The following is a 16,293-nucleotide window of genomic DNA, read 5'->3' on the forward strand; positions in this document are numbered from 1 at the left end:
ACTGTTTCTCCAGGCTGTTTTCACTCAATCAAATAAATGGCCTAGCTTCTTCTGATGGTACTAGGGAGACAACCAGATGCAAAAGTTGCATTAGTTCTTTCTTCTATATAAATGTGCAAACTAGATTTGGGGATTTTTGTCTCTGGAAAGAGGCAGGGATGAAACAATTCCTTAAAAGGTCAATAATGTTTGAGCATCCATCTGACCTTCACAAGATTATTTTCAATCTTTTGGTACATGCTCTTATAAGACCTCATGTTTGTTTGCCTGCTTGGATGGGTTTTTTTATGTATTTGACACTTTTTAGAGTTCTTTGTCAGGTTTCAGTATGGAAATCTTAGAAAAATTATTACACCATTTCAACTCAGTATAAATACATAAATAGAACTGCTAGCTAAAAAAGGAACTGTTTGGACCACATTTGTGTGGGTGAAGGGAAAAGCCATAACGCTTATTCCTCTCCTTTGTTTGTATTTGATCTTGGATGTTCTAATTTGATGAAATCTTGGCCTAAACTTGAAGTTTTAGTATTCCTCTTAACTGCCTTTTTTTACTTGTAGTGAAATGTGTTCTAGGTTGACTTGATAAAACAGAGTAGTATACTCCAGGCTAGAGATGTAAGCAAACATCTGTGGGCTGAAAATTCTGATTTTGTTAGCAAGTGGAGCACTTAACTAATGTTGCTTTGAGCCTTTCGCTTTATTTCAATTTCTATATGATAAACCCAGAATATATTCTTCAAGGTCTGCATTTGTGGAGGCACTTTTCATTCACTTGCAGTAAGTATAACTGAAGACCCAGTCTGCCACACCCTTGTGTGACCTCAAGGAGCAGCTCCAGAAAATGGGAGTGTCCTTGAACTTCTGTGGTACATCTGGCAGCCTGTGCAGGTCCTTCAGGTACTCCAGTGTCTGAAACAGTGCTTGGAACATGCATGGAAGTGTTTCTGGCTTCCGTTTGAACCCGTGACTACTAATTACCAGCTGCCTCAAGAAAAAAAGGTGTTAGGAAAAACATTCCCTTGACTTCCTAGTCTCTTCATATTGATGATGCATTTCAACAATGCAGATAGATTTAATCCTGAAGTTTCTGTATTTGTTCTTTTGTTTGTTTGCTGGAATTCTTCCCTTCTTCTGTCCTCATAGCACTTCAAACAATTCTCCAAAACTAGTGTTGCTACTACTGGATGATTAAAAAGCCTGTGAAATGAATTGTGCTAATTACTTAGCTGTGACTTAGCTTGTTTTAGAGCAAGAAATTTGTGCCTTTAAAATTGTCTTATTTACTAAATGTCCTTTGAAACTTCCTGAGGAAAGCTAGTCATGTTCCCATGGTTAACCCAGTCATGTCACTACAGATTGCTTAGCAACTTTTGATTTGTGCACTACAATTGGGCTGTATTTGTTTTTGATCTAAAGTTTTTCCTCTTCAAGACAAATTCTGGCCTTTTTTTTCTGTAGAGTTTTTTCTCCTCTCATTTTTGCCAACCAGCTCAATGGACCAGAAGCAGCTGCTTCAGGAGCCCTAGTCCATCTCAGTAGGGTTGTCTTGTGCCTTTGAGGTTTGAGTTTAAGAACTTCTTGCTCAGTGACTGATTCTACTTAGGATACAGACGCATTGGGTAAGAGATGGAAAGTGGGCTTTTTGTTTGCTTGTTTGATTGGTTTTACGAATGCTTTAAGTACAAGACTCCTTATCTTATTACAAAGCAGTTTCTTAACTGTGTATGACAGACCAAAGGAGAGACTGTGTAACTTGATGAATCAGCAGGTGTGTGCCACTGTTGATATGCTGGAGGAGAATTTGGAGCAAAAAAATCTCATTCAGTTCAGATTTGTCCTACACATGCTTCCAGAACTTGAAGATGGGTCAGATGTGCACCTTTCAATTTATTTTGCTTCTGGTATTTCTGGGAATTTCTCATTCTGTAATTCTTGGTGTCTTCTTAAGACTTTTGATGAGTCCTTCCTAGCAGTGGTGAATCTCCAGTTCTCATCCATACAGAAGGCCAGGACTGACCAGTTCTCCAAGTGGTTTGGAAACTATGGTGTGTAAAACAGTTCTGTTATACAGTCAGGTCTCCTTTTCCCTGGGATGTATTAGCCTTAGAGTTCCTCATTAGATTGAAGTGCTTCATCATAAATTGTACTACTCAGCCTATAGTTTGGAACCTGATATTGTAGCAGAAAATACATTTTTGCCACCCTTAGGAGGAATTGCAATGTGTTGTTTTTTAGTTAGTTCTGTATGATGGTTGAGGTGCAGCTGATAAGATCTGCTATTATATTTTAGGTGTCTGTTAAGGGTGTTTGTGTTTTAAGTTGCACTGGCTATGTTCACCATGGTACTTGCTATTCTTGCACTTCATTGTTTGTAGATTCCATTTAGGGTAGGGAGTTTCATTTCTAGAGGGCTCCATATGTTGTTTAGCTGTTAGGACAGCTTACATTTGTGGACACTTAAGCTAACAGGCACTGCCTGTTGACAAGACTGTTTCTACGATGGACGCAGAGCTTTCAAGATGCTTTTCATCATCTGTCGGACAGTTTGTTTCCTCCAAAGTATTTGCTGATGGAACTTGTTTGAATTGTGACACTTTTCAAGATGGAAATCTGTGGAACTCTTGCTTGCTCTTCAGTGTAAATATTCTTCTGCAGATTATTTGCAACCATGATGTAAGGGAAGTCTTGTGGAACAAAACAGTCTAGAGTGAAGGTCTGCATATATACCCCTCCTTGTTCCTAAAATTCTTCCTCCTGAGATTCGTAATCTTTGAATCTTTAGCCATATATCTTCCCTCATAGTGACTGCCATGAAACATTTCTTTTTTTGAGAAATGGTTAATTTTAATCACATCTAGTTCTAATTCATAGGAAGCCATAATTCCATTTTAAAAAGGAATCATTTCAATTAAATCATTAGCGTTGTGGTTGTTTTCTGATAAAATGGTAGGTAGCAGTTAGCAAGTCTTCTAAGTATCGCCTTGATGGTATTTCTTTCAATCTTTTAAATTATTTTCACAAATGTTTTAACAGCAAATGAACCAAAGCAAACGAAAATGTCGCTCTCCAGGAAATAAGTAAGTGTATACCATGCTGGGGTGATGATAATCTGCCACAGTTTTGGATTCCGGCAACATATAGAGCACAGAGTGGCTTTTTTGTTCACCCTTTTGGCATGGTCTAGAAAAGTTACACAAGAAAGACTTTTTTTTTCCTCTAATGACAGATGAAGCTTATAATGTAGATGTTTGTTTTTTTCTTTGATTTCTAATTTCATGTTTTGAAACTTGGCAGAAACTTGGCAGTCATTTAGCAGAAACTCAACCTATAGCCATTTTGTGAGCTCCTTGTAGGCAGAAGTTGTAAGCGGTGGAGTTAAAAGTCAGACAGTGCATCAGTTTAAAACAATTAATAAATGTGTTGTGTATTGTGGAGGGATTGAGATATGTTTTAACTCCTGATGCTGTGTTTTGGGAGTCCTTCAAAATAGAAGTTATTTTTAAAAGTGTAAGAATAAACAAACAATTCAGCTTGAAAATTTCTGAAGCCATTTTTCAATGGTATAGAAAAAAATATCCATTACAAAATAATATGCTGTGTTGATGAAAATTTTTTTTGTTACTTGATAGGGTATAAAGTTTTAGTGAATAATAATAATAATAATAATAATAATAATGTTGTATTATCTGCTTAGCATGAGTTATTTCAGCTTTAAATTAATTTTCTGAGTATTTATTTTGCAACTTGCAAGCAGTCTTCTCTGACTTGTGGTAACGCCCTATAACCTGCTGTCATCTGGTGGGGTTACATACTTAGTTACTGCAGCTGTACCAACACTCCAGGTTTGAATTTATGCCTGTTAAACAGAGACAATTCCCAGGCATAGTTTAGGGAAAGTGGAATCCAGGACCCACTGTATGCAGTAGGCAATTGGATTTGGCCACCATGTTTCTAAGGGAAGAGCGATTGGCTGTTTTTAATGTAAGTTTCCCAGCCAGAGGCAGTGGGGCTGGGCAATGCGCAGGGGCTCATCTTTTTGATGTCTCACTCTTGTATTCACTATTTTGGGACATCAGAGACTTGCCCGACATATTGTAGGTGACTTCCAATATCTGCCTTTTTGCTTTATGTCATGCTCCTGTGATTTTGTACATCCCCCCAACAGAAGAGCTGAGCTGTAAGAAGCCATCCCAGGCAGGAGTGAATGGCGGCATGTGTTTGGAGTGCATCCATTTGAAATTCTTCTTTGCATCAGAGAACCAGAGGGGAAAGCCTTGTCAGTGTGACAGAATTAAGGGCAGACTTGACTTCACACCAGTGTTCCATATTTCCTGCCATCCCTCCAGGATGTTAAAAGTAGCCGAGAGAGCTGTCAGAAGTGTCTTTTTTTTACTATTCTCCTTGTATGACGTAGCCTTTGCTCTGAAATATTTCAAAACAAGAACCAATATGCTCCTCCGTGCATGTTTTTGGTAATGAAAAAGATGAGTCCTTTTGTGCAAAAGAATATACAAAATACAAAGCAAATGTTACTGACTCGCTTAACAACAGGAAATCTCCAGAGAAAGGAATGACATTGCTTTCCTAGTAATCTACGAAAGCCTTTTTTTCTGGTTGCAGTGGTCTGTGATTTCATGGTGCACCAATCCTCATGTTTGCTAGTTTCTAAAAATATGGATAAAATGAAGAAGAAGGAGAAAAAAAACCAGTTGCTGTGCTATCAAGAAAACTCCATGCACTTTTCTGACAAGTGATTCCAAATGTCCTGGGATGTATCCTTCAGGGAAACTGGGTGCAATTTTTCCTATGCTTTTCTAGAATTCTTCTTCATATTTAACCTCTGGCAATGCATTAGAGTGCCATTGCAAAGCCCATAGCCTTCAGATGCTCATGCTGCCAAATCCAATCCATGTGTTAAGTTATAGATATGATTGTTCAGTACAGAAGTGAAATATTTGATATAAGAAATTGGTTGCTTTACTGGGTCAATTTCAGGCTGATGTTCTTTGGACCAGATTAGCATAAGAGATTTGATAACCAGGATGCCTTGGCAAGAACAAACAGAGCTTTGAAGATTTCAAGAAAATTGGATGAGACAGGAAAGAAGATTGAATCAACTTCTGCAAGCAAGAGATGTTGCAAAATGTAGACATTTGTTTATGTGATCATGAACCCAAACATTGTAATAAAAAATCACTAGCTTTCCTAGAATAGTGTATAAGCATATGTAGTCCAGAATAAATTTGGATTCTGACCACCAGTCAGTTGTCCTCATCTGTCTCCATTGCCAATATAGGCTACTAAGCTTGACTAAGTGAATGTAAAGGAGAAAGCACAGAGCTTAGGTGGTTCCTGTGTCAGCAGCTTCTCAGTAGTAGGGAGATTTATGTTGTCAAGTTTGTTTCTTCAGCTACCAGATTATGCTCACTCCAGAAGAGGGTGAGAAGTTTGATTCCCTAAATGGTGAAATAATTCTTCCTGCTATTTGTGACTCTTTGGTATTGCTGGGGTTTATTACAGAAAGTTTGATGAAACTGCATGCATTTCGTCTTGGGGAAAACAGAATATTCTTTAGTCAACAGCATGTAGGCTTTTATCAAACTGAGATGGAAACTTAAAATACAGTAATTCTTGCTAGTTCCAGTTCCATTTTTAGGCTGAACAAACCAAATGTCAAAGCTCCACCAGTAGGGAGGGAAATTTAATTGGACTTTCTCCTTTTTAGAGAGAAGCTAATTAAGAGGATCAATATCATAAGAGCAGGCTGTAAAACAAGAAGAGCGTCATGAAAAGAGGCCAATCCTATCCTCTTAGTATTGCTAGTTGTGATTGGACATGAATAGAATGTATCAACTCTGTGTTCCTGGGTATCACATCAGTAACAGGTACTTCAGCTGCTGTACTTCTCTCCTGTAGCAAAAAACATAATCCAAATCATCTTGACTCTGTGGTCACAATTCACCCTGTGATGTTGCCAGGTGAAAAAGGAGCAGAAGGTGCACCTGTAAATTGCTTGATTTAATTGTCTATCTAAATCTCTGGTCACTGATTTTGTGAAGGTTTAAACATGTCAGTCGTCCTTATCTTTCAGAATTTTTGGTCATGTTTTTCTTGGGGTTCTTTTAATCTTTCCTCATTAGTTCAGCCTCTGCTCTCAATCCTTTTCTTATATTTGAAGTACCTTGATAGCCTGGAAATGCGTTGGTTTTATTTATCACATCATTATTCTCTTCAAAGGTTTGTTTGCTTCAACTGCCATTTATCATGATTTTCTGCTAGTTTATTTTCAGATGCCAGCAGGTGTTTTGTAATAGCAAGTGCACAATCCTGTAGCTTGCTTTTCTTTTTATTTGGTCTGTCTAGAAAATTGAATGATGAACATCTCAGACAGGATTTTCTCCTCACACTATGTTTCACTTGAAGGCCATAGATTTGTATCTGTAATATCGTCTACCTGAAATCTTGGCACTGAAGAAACTAGTGGTGTGCCAAGAAGATGATCAGTAGGAATGTTGCAGAACTGCTATGTGCATATTAATGAAACGCCAGACAGTGAAGCAGTGGACATTTGTGGAGTTTAGTACAATGTTGCTGCATTGGTGTCAGTTTTCTCAGTGTATCAGTAGCATTTCTAGCTAAATGTATGCTGTCCTGAGTCTTTCTAGCATTTGATGCAGTTTCCTTACTGTCATTTTAATAACATACTTTGGATTAAAGGATGATACAATCTGTATATTTTGAAAATCCCAGCTAGGAAACCCTATCCCAGACTAGTCATCAGTCCCCTTTTCTTTTGCCTAGTTTGTAATTTTCAGACTTGCTGCAAATTTCTGCTAATGTCAGTAAGACTACTGGCATTTTTTATACCACTTAACAGGGTTGCTGCAATCATCTGCTTTCCTTTTTTAATTCTGCTTCATACTGTATCTGACCTAATTGCTTTGTTTTTTCATCTGCATTTTCTGTGGTTTGCTAAAAACTGGTTGGCATACACTGCCAACTCGCAACTTTTGTGTTGGGATTTCAAGGGTTTTGATAGACTCCTTTCTGGGACTGCCATGCACTGGACTTTCACATTCATAATGACTTCATCTTCCATAGGTCATTTCAGTATCTAAAACTCTTGAAATGTAGGCAGTAGACCAGAAAGTACCAAATTCCCTGCAAGCTCTATCTTCCCAAAGGACCATTAAAAAAGAATGCTTTTCTCCTCTGACCAATCTGCCAATATTTGGATGGAGAATTTGAGACCTTAAGTGAAGCTGTTAAAAGGCATCTCATCCCAGGCAGTATCTCAAGTGTTCCTTATATATTCACTCTTTTGGATTCTAATTCTATTCAGAGTATATTCAAGATTTTTTTTCACTAAAGCAAATAAATGATGCCTCTTTTCTTACAAAATGTGAAGTGTGTCCCAAGGATGGATCCCTACTAAGGGTTATACACATATAAAGGTTAATTAAAAGAATGGTGGCTTGCCCCTGCAGTTACATTTGTAAATTAGTTGATTTTCCAAAGCTAAATATTCCAGGCCATTGAAGACAAAAGAAAGTCTGTTTTTTGCAAGAGTTACTCCTAGAAGGATTTGTGTTGAGACCATTTTGGTTCCTCAAGATTCCATGGTGTCACTGTGCTCTCCTGTTGTTCATGAGCCTGTGCTATGTCACAGTGGACACCAAGTTCTGCCTGCCAGAGCAAAATCCAAATAGCACCTGGCTTCAAGGAGGCCCCACTGTGTTTGCACTTGACACTTGATTCCCAGAGCTTGCATTATGTCACAGTGGTCTCCTGGGTGCCATGATACCCTCCTGTGTCACAATGAACACTTGCTTCCATCAGATTCCATTGTGACACAGTGGCCTCCCAGGTGCTGTGAGACCTTAATGTGCAATAATAGAGCCTTGTTTCTACTAAGCCTGGCAATGTCCCAGTAGCATATGTGGCCCATGAGGCCTGTCTTGGTCAAACTACAGCCTTGGATCCATGAGATTCCATTGTGCCACAGTAGTCTGCTGAGTTCTGAGGCTGTGGTTTGTCGCAATGAACACTGAGTTTCACATTCCCTGGCAGTACACAAGTGGCACCTCTATTCCATGAAGCCCCACATTCTTCAAAATTGAAACTTTTTTCCCCAAGATATTTTGCATCACAATGGTCTCCTGGGTTCCATGAGGACCTGCTGCAAAAGACTTCACTTGCATCCATGAGATTCCACTGTCCAACAATGTTCTCCTGTGTTCCATTAGGCCCAGCTGAGTCACAATGGAGGCTTGCACGAGCCTTGGAAACGTCCCATTGGCACCTGGGTTCCATCAGGCAGTGTTGACAACTTACTCTTTTTTCCACGAGATTTCATTGCCTCACAATGGTTACCTTGGTTCCATGATGGCCCTCTGTGTCACAAGAGAGCCTTGGTGTCTTTGAGATTCCCTTGTGTCACAATATTCCTGTGTCCTCCTGTGTTCCATCAGGCCTGGCTGTGTCATAATGGACATTTGGTTCCATGCACAGTTGCAATGTCCCAGTGGTGCCTGTGTCCCATGAGGCCGTGCTGTGCTACACGTGACAGTTTGTTCCATTATAATCCATGGAGCCACAATGGTCACTTTGGTTCTATGAGACCTCGCTGTTCTGAGAATTTACACTTGTTTCCTCAGGACTCCATAGCTCCACAATGTTCTCCTTAGTTCCATGAGGCCACACCATTTCACAACGGCCTCTTGCTTCCATAAGCCATGGCACAGGCCCAGTTGCCCCTGGGTTCTATGAGGCCATGCTGAGTTCACAATTGACACTTAGTTCCATCAGATTTCATTGTGTCACAAGGGTCCCCATGTTTCTGCAAGGCAACACTGTGTCACAATGGACACTGGAGTCACAATAGACATTGAGTTCTGCTTGCCCTGGCAATATCCCAGTAGCACCTGGCTTCAAGGAGGCCCTGTTGACACTTGGTTCCCAGAGATTGCACTGCACAGCAGGGGTCTCCTGGATACCATGAGGCCCACCTGTGTCACAATGGACACTTGCTTCCATCAAACTGCTTTGTGACACAGTGGCCTCCTAGGTCCCATGAGGCTTGCTGTGCAATCATGGAGCCTTGCTTCTACTAGGCCTGGCAAGGTCCCAGAGTAACCTGTGTCTAATGAGGTCCATCTTGCCCAAAGTAGAGCCTTGGATCTATGACATTTCACTGCAACACAAAATTTTCTTTAGTTTCATGAGAGCCTGATGTGTTTATATTGATGCTTGGTTCACCATGATCCCATGGTGTCACTGTGCTCTCCTGTTGTTCATGAGCCTATGTTATGTCACAGTGGACACCGAGTTCCATCTGCCCTGCCAATATCCAAATAGCATCTGGCTTCAAGGAGACCCTGTTGTGTTTGCAGTTGACTCTTGATTCCCAGAGCTTGCATTGTGTCACAGTGGTCTCCTGGGTGCCATGATGCCCTCCTGTGTCACAATGGACACTTGCTTCCATCAGATTCCATTGCGACGCAGTGGCCTCCCAGGTACCATAAGGCCTTGCTACGCAGTAGTGGAGCCTTATTTCTACTAGGCCTGGCAATGTTCCAGAGGCACCTTGGTCATTGTAGAGCTTTGGACCCATGAGATTCCATTGCGTCACAGTGGTCAGCTGAGTTCTATGAGGCTGCGCTGTGTCACAATGGACACTGAGTTCCACATGCCCTGGCATTATCCAAATGGCACCTGTGTTCCATGAGGAGCTGCGTTGTTCAAAATTGAAACTTTTTCCCCAAGACTCCTTGCATTACAGTGCCTGGGTCCCATGAGGCCCCGGTGCATAAGTGCTGACACTTGCATCCATGAGATTCCATTGTGTAACAATGTTCTATTGTGTTCCATTAGGCCCAGCTGTTTCACAATGGACACTTGCTTGGATGAGCCTTTGAAATGTTGAATCGCCCCAAACTAGGCCAAGAGATATTTCTGAGACAAAGTCCAAGAAACAGGTCTTTGCTTTATTCAGTGTGCTGGGTGCACAGGGATCAATCCTCCTAGCATCGCGGCACCCAAGGTACACAGCAGATTACAATACGTATTTATACTTCATGCATATTTATTTTTTTCCTTAGAAAAGTTGTGGTTATACAAACTATTTCTTAGAACTCATCATTATCATTAGCATATGCAAAACACAGGCGCAGTGCATCCAGGTCTCACTGAGGAAGGCTCTGCGTCTTCCTTGGTGGTCCACTGATGAAGGCTGGATGTCTTTATCGCCGTTCCCATTTCACCTTTCTCCTGTAGGCATGATCAGTCTCTTGTTAGCTGTTTCAGCAATTTTCTCACTGGTTTTAGCAAGCTGTGTACTTCATTGTTCGAAGTTTTGTTCCCCATTTTTTGCCCAGTTTCATCCTGTGTCTAGCTTGTGACTAGGATTTGCCAGGTTCTATATTGGCTGCAATGTATCTTATTCTTGCCTAAGTATGCCTAGGCACAATGCTTTTAAACCTTTCAACATCCTATTGGTACCTGGCTTCCATGTGGCCTTGCTGGGTTGACAATTTACACTTTGTTCCATGAGATTCCATTGCCTAACAGTCTCCTTGGTTCCATGAGGCCCCTCTGTGTCACAGTGGAGCCTTGGTGTCTTGAGATTCCATTGCATCACAATTGTCTCCTGCATTTTGTTAAACCTGACTGTGCTATAATGGACACTTGCTTCCATGAGCAGTGCCATGGAGTCACAATGGTCACTTAGGTTCCATGAAGCCCGAGATTTTGGCAATTGACACTTGTTTCCATGGGATTCCATTGTCCCACAATGTTCTCCTGGGTTCTATGAGGCCCTGCTGTGTCACAATGGCCCCTTGCTGCCATGAGCCATGGTCCAGTCCCAGTTGCCCCTGAATTCCATGAGGCCATGCTGTGTTCACAATTGACACTTGGTTCCATCAGATTCCATTCCAGTGGTCTCCATGTTTCCATCTCGCTGTGCTGTGTCACAATGGACACTGGATTCTACAAGAGCTGGCAATGTCCCAGTGGCACCTGTTGTCCTACGAGCCCCTACTTTGTCCAAGTAGATGCTTGGATCCATGAGATTTCAGGTTGTCATAATGGTCTGCTGAGCCATGAGGCTGTGTTGTGTCACAATGTACATTGAGTTCCTTGTGCTGATGGCTAGGTGACAAGATAATGCTTGAGCTATGCAAAGGCTGTAGCTATGCAGAAAGTGTAGTTACTTTGGAACAGGGTATGTGAAATCAGCAAATTTAGCAAATTTAGCAGAACAAGCTAACTGCAAAAGCTAACCAATGGCTCTTTGAGCAGACAATCTTATACAGCTTGCACAGAAAACAGAGGTGAAAAATTCAAACCCCCGGAAGACTTACGAGCCTTCATCCAAAGTGACCACCAGGAGCCTGACGATCACCTCATGCAGAATCTGCGCGTGTGCTATGAGGGCTTACATAATCATATAATTAGAAAATACATTGCGATATGAAGGTTAGAAAAGTATCATATACACATTATGTAAAAAAGTATAAAATGCAGTACTGTGCAAAGAATAGACAAGTGAGTTTGTGGTGGAGCTATCCCCCTCCTGGCATTGATTAAACAAATACCTGCTCCGTAGGCCCTATACTATGGACTACTGTTTTCTTGCCTAATTTTCAGGCATGAGTTTATGACACCGTGGCAAGATGGGACTCTGCCTAGCTGCAAGATCCATTAGTGTTGAGGACTCCCTTGGTGTGCCCCAAGGATTTCTTGGAGGGATTCCTGAGGGTGCTGTTTTACTGTAAAGCCAGCTTAGAGCCTCCCATTTGCTATTGAAGAGCAGCTCAAACAGGACATAGCCCTTCTTGCTGAGATGCACCCAGAAGGGTGGGCTCAGTGTCTTTAGAGAAGGTTAGAGTAGTTAGTGAAGCTGTGTTTTCCACTGCGTTATCTGCTTGCTTGAACATTGGTAGTTACCAATTTCCTGCTTGTGTATGAAATCAATGCATCAATTTACTTCCTGACTCCCTAAGCTTATTTTGCTTTTTTTTAAACCAAAAGACAGTGAAAATAAATTCAAAATTCTTCTGCAGCTGCCGAATTATTCTCTACATCATGTCTTTACCAATGCTGAGGGAGACCATCATGCCACTGCTTATAGGAAGTGGACTTCACCTCACTGACTGAACAGCAAGGGATGCTGTATCAGTCCCTGGATATTAACTGTCGCAGACATCTTTTCATTAAAAATCCCTTCCTTAGGATTTTTCCTCCTGAGAAGCTGGGAGGCCTCAGGAACCAAATGTAAACAATGGTTATCTGCTGCTGTGGACTGCAACAGGTGGATCTTTGATTGGCCCATCTTGGATGTTTATAAATAATGGCCAGTCACAGCCCAGCTGGCTTGGACAGAGAGTCCGAGACAGCTGCCTTTGTTATCATTCTTTCCTTTTTTATTCTTAGCTAGCCTTCTGATGAAACCTTTTCTTCTATTCTTTTAGTATAGTTTTAATGTAATATATATAATAAAATAATAAATCAAGCCTTCTGAAACATGGAGTCAAATCCTCGTCTCTTCACTCATCCTGGGACCCCTGTGAACACCGTCACAGATGGTGACCCCGAGTGACTGGAGAAGATTCATCACTTGGTGAGACCCCGGAGGAGCACTGCTACACTGGGTAAACCCCGAGGGTGTGGCATTGATGGTCACCTCACAAGTGACCACAGAAGTGGATTCTAGCCAGGAGCTGAAGAACTGAAGATCCTGAATTTGGACAGAGTTCACAGCCAAGGCTGACCACAAAGAGAACCTTTTGAAAAGCCTGCAGAGAAGATGTCCGGAAAGCTCAGCAGCATCAAGCAGCCTGCCAGAGCCTGGTGGACACTGTCACAAGGTACTGTTACCGTTTCCCTTCCTGATGATGCTGCCCTTCGCAGACTCTGGCTGCACATGTGGGAGAGGGTGCCTATGGAGGCGGAGGTTCCTTTAGCTCCCTCAGAGAAGACACTTATTGGCCTCTGGCAAAAATGGGGTCATGAGGACAGAGTTCCTATGGTGAAGAGACATTTCCATGAGTTTTTCTGGTCGACAAAGTTCCACAGGTTTTTCACGAATGTGCTCTATGCCCTCGATTCGTACATATGGGAATGCATGGAATTCATTATTATGGCTTGGTGCCAGGATTTTGGATTCCCTCGGATCTATCCGTCATTCAAAACGCTTTTCCCAGTTTTGAAACGGAAAGCAGCTTCGTTTCAGTGGATTGCCGGTTGCAGGGGGCAGGCTCCGCTCCTGGGAGAAGACCCTTGGGAGGAAGACGACCTGCTGCTTCCCAGCCCCCCTGAATCACAGCGGGGGGGGCAAGGTTTTGCCCGCAGCCGAAGGAAAGTTTTTTCCGTGCCTTTGGAGCATGCTCAGATGGAGCCACTTTTCCTCCCCCATCGTTGCTCTCAGGGGGGATCTGAGTGGGCTGCGCCGCCCGGGCCAGCGCCGCGGGCCCTGTCCCGCCCAGCCCCGTGGTCGGCACCAGTCCCCGCGGCGCCGCCTCTTGGGCCCGCGGGGCCGCCCCAACCCGCCCTGCCGCTGCGGCCGCCTCTCCGGGCGGCCCCGCTCATGGCGCCGATTGTTTCGGCAGCTGTGCCTGCATGGCCGATCCCGGAGCCAGGGGCAGAAGCTGCTGCCGGTCCTGTACCCACTCCCTTTGCATCACAGCCGGCAGTTGCATTCGCAATACTGCCGGCGGCACTGGCGGGGGCTTGACCCCGTGCTGTCTCCGCCATCCCCTCCCACAGGGACAGAGCTCGTGCCTGCACCGCCGCTCCCGGAGCCGAGACAACGGTGGCGCTTTCCCGTGCACCTCTCGCACCCCTGCTGCCCCCACCACCCCCCCCGGCGGTTCTGCCACCTTCGGGGACTCCGTCCTCCGTGTCAGCGTCTGCATCAGAGGCTGCTCCGGAACCGGCAGCATGTCCGAGTTCGGACCGTCCCGAGCCGTCTGCCCTTGCGGCAGCGGCTGGGGCTGCGGCTCCGGCAGCCAGTCTGTCCCTCCGTGGGGAATGCGTGGCTCGGCAGCTGATTGCGGGCGCAGCACAGCTGCCTGCTTTCAAACTCAGCGTTTTTCGCGGGCTGGTTTCCCCTTGGGAGTTGTGATCCCTGCCATCCCTCGCGCCCCCAGCGGCAAGGGGGAGGTGGCTCCCGGGGGTTCTGCCTCTGGTCCCCAGCCCGGAGGGTGTGGGAGTGGTACCGGGAAGCAGAAGGGACGAACACCTTTTGCTTTTGCATTTGCATTGCAGAGGCAGGGGAAACAGCGGAAAGCGACCATCACTCGCTTGCTGTGGGGAAGAAACATCCCCAGACCCGAGATGAAGGTTCTCGGGACAGCTTTTCTTCCCCCACTGCCGGTATGGTTCAGTGGTTCAGGGGGAAGGAAGCGTTTGGTCACTTGTTCTGCCATTGCACTGGCAGCATGGTGCTGGGTTGTGAGAACACAGAGCCCGCCTCATGGGCCGGGACTGGGCCATTTGGCTCAGTTCCCTGGGCCAGGGCCACCGCCCGGCCTCCTGTTGGGTTTGGGGGCTTTGCTTCCCCTGTCAGGACCTGAGCCACCATTCTGTGGGCTGGGTCTGGGGTTCCTGATCTTTCCAAGAGGGCCAGGGTCCCCAAGGGCCTCTCAGGCCTCTCTGCTGCTGCTGCTCTTTCTGGAAAAAAAAAAAAAATTAAAACAGTTGAAAGAGCTAATAGCAGCTCAAAAGCACTGAAGAGCCAAGAATTAGCTTCAGCCCAAGTGGTTCAATAAAGGGCTGTGGCCAAGACATTCCAGAAATTTTCTCAAAATTGTTTGATGACTGTCAATAGATCTTTGATAATTGTTGTTGGATTTTCTTTAGCAGTTCTTTGTTTCAGGATTCTGCAAGCCCGTTTCAGGACCAAAAGGGACTTTCAGAGATGTCAAAGAGGAATATCTTCGGTCCATGGACTTTCTCCTGAGACTCAGCTGTGTGGACTTGGAGCAATGAACTTTCTTTGCATTGTTTTTGCATTTTCTTATATTGTAAGATTGTTTTAGTGATATGATAGAATTTTATGTTCTACAGGTGAAGAATTTCCCTGATCATTCCACATCAGCACTTGATTGAGGTTTTGATTGGGAGTGGAGAGCAATGAGTTCTTGTGGGCCGGACTCTCGGGGGTAGCCAGGATCCACGGCTTCCTTTGCATCTGGTGCTGGTCGCAGGCCCCACAGGGCTCCGCAGAGGAGTCTGGGGTGGGGGGGGGTGTCCGAAAAGGAGGTTTGCCATCCCTGTAGCACGAGTCCTGTAAAGCTTCAGGGACCTCGGCAGAAGCAGTTGCAGGGCAGTGCAGCTGAAGACGAGGTGACTGTGTGCTCCAGGCCTGTCCTCAGATCCTGCTCAAAAACACAGCGCTATTGACACGGGACACTCAGATCAGCCTTTTGCTCACTGGTAGGAGAGTTCTCTCTGCAAATGTCCCCTGGAAGAAAAACTGCATATAATCTTTCCATACAACAGAAAGAGATGTGGTGAGGGGTTCAGGAATTAATCTTTGACTCTCCTGCTTTCCTAGTCTGGCATTCAGGGAGAGAGAGAGAGATGTCGTTGAAACCATTCACCTATCCATTGCCTGAAACAAGATTTCTTCATGCTGGAAGGCATGTGTACAAATTTAAAATCCGGTACGGCAACTTCAACAGGTATGTGTGTTAAAGCCAAGAAGTCAGTCTGCTGTTTGTTGGCTGCACATGGCAGTGAGTTAATACAAGACCTTAAAAAACAAAACACAAGTGGATAGAAAGTTCACACGGAACAATCCTTGTGAATAAGGGATGTTTTTTACGAGTAATAGGTTAGGAATTAATCTGCCCACTAAGTATTTTTTCCTGTTCAGTGGGAATTATGTTTTGTTTCTGTTTAAACTGTTACTTGAAATGTAGCTTCACTGCATTTTGACTGGGATGGTTCCAATTCTCTCTTTGTTTCACAGCTCTCCCAATCTCAGTCTCACTGAAAGCGCTGCCAAGGAGTCAGAGGTAGGAGCTGAGGCAGGTCCATAGGACTTCAGATGGGTGTTAGGCTAAACAAATTATATGCTTGTTACAGGACTGAGAACATTTTGTCAAATGCAGCATTTCAAGTGTGAGCAATGGGGAACTTAGGGGGAACTTCCCTGGAGAGTCTGAGTGTAAAAAACAAACAAACAAACAAAAAAAACCCCCACAAATGAAAAATGTTCCTCAACAGGGAAAATTTAGTGTAGAAGAGTCATGCTTTTGTTTGAAATATTCCAAAGAAGCTACTG

The 16,293-nt window shown here is 43.8% G+C and overlaps 1 protein-coding gene across 2 annotated transcripts in view; it reads left to right on the plus strand.

Moving 5' to 3' along the window:
• Positions 1-16,293, plus strand: part of MAJIN (membrane anchored junction protein) — a 38,190-nt gene that overhangs the window by 7,172 nt on the left and 14,725 nt on the right. For both annotated transcript variants that reach the window (XM_054640165.2, XM_077184328.1), the window contains exons 2-3: positions 15,562-15,688; positions 15,979-16,024. In XM_054640165.2, coding sequence (XP_054496140.1) covers positions 15,588-15,688; positions 15,979-16,024 — 147 coding nt within the window. In that variant the 5' untranslated portion in view covers positions 15,562-15,587. The remainder of the gene's footprint in view (positions 1-15,561; positions 15,689-15,978; positions 16,025-16,293) is intronic.

This window comes from Agelaius phoeniceus, chromosome 11 (assembly GCF_051311805.1).
Source record: "Agelaius phoeniceus isolate bAgePho1 chromosome 11, bAgePho1.hap1, whole genome shotgun sequence".
NCBI classification, from domain to species: Eukaryota; Metazoa; Chordata; class Aves; order Passeriformes; family Icteridae; genus Agelaius; species Agelaius phoeniceus.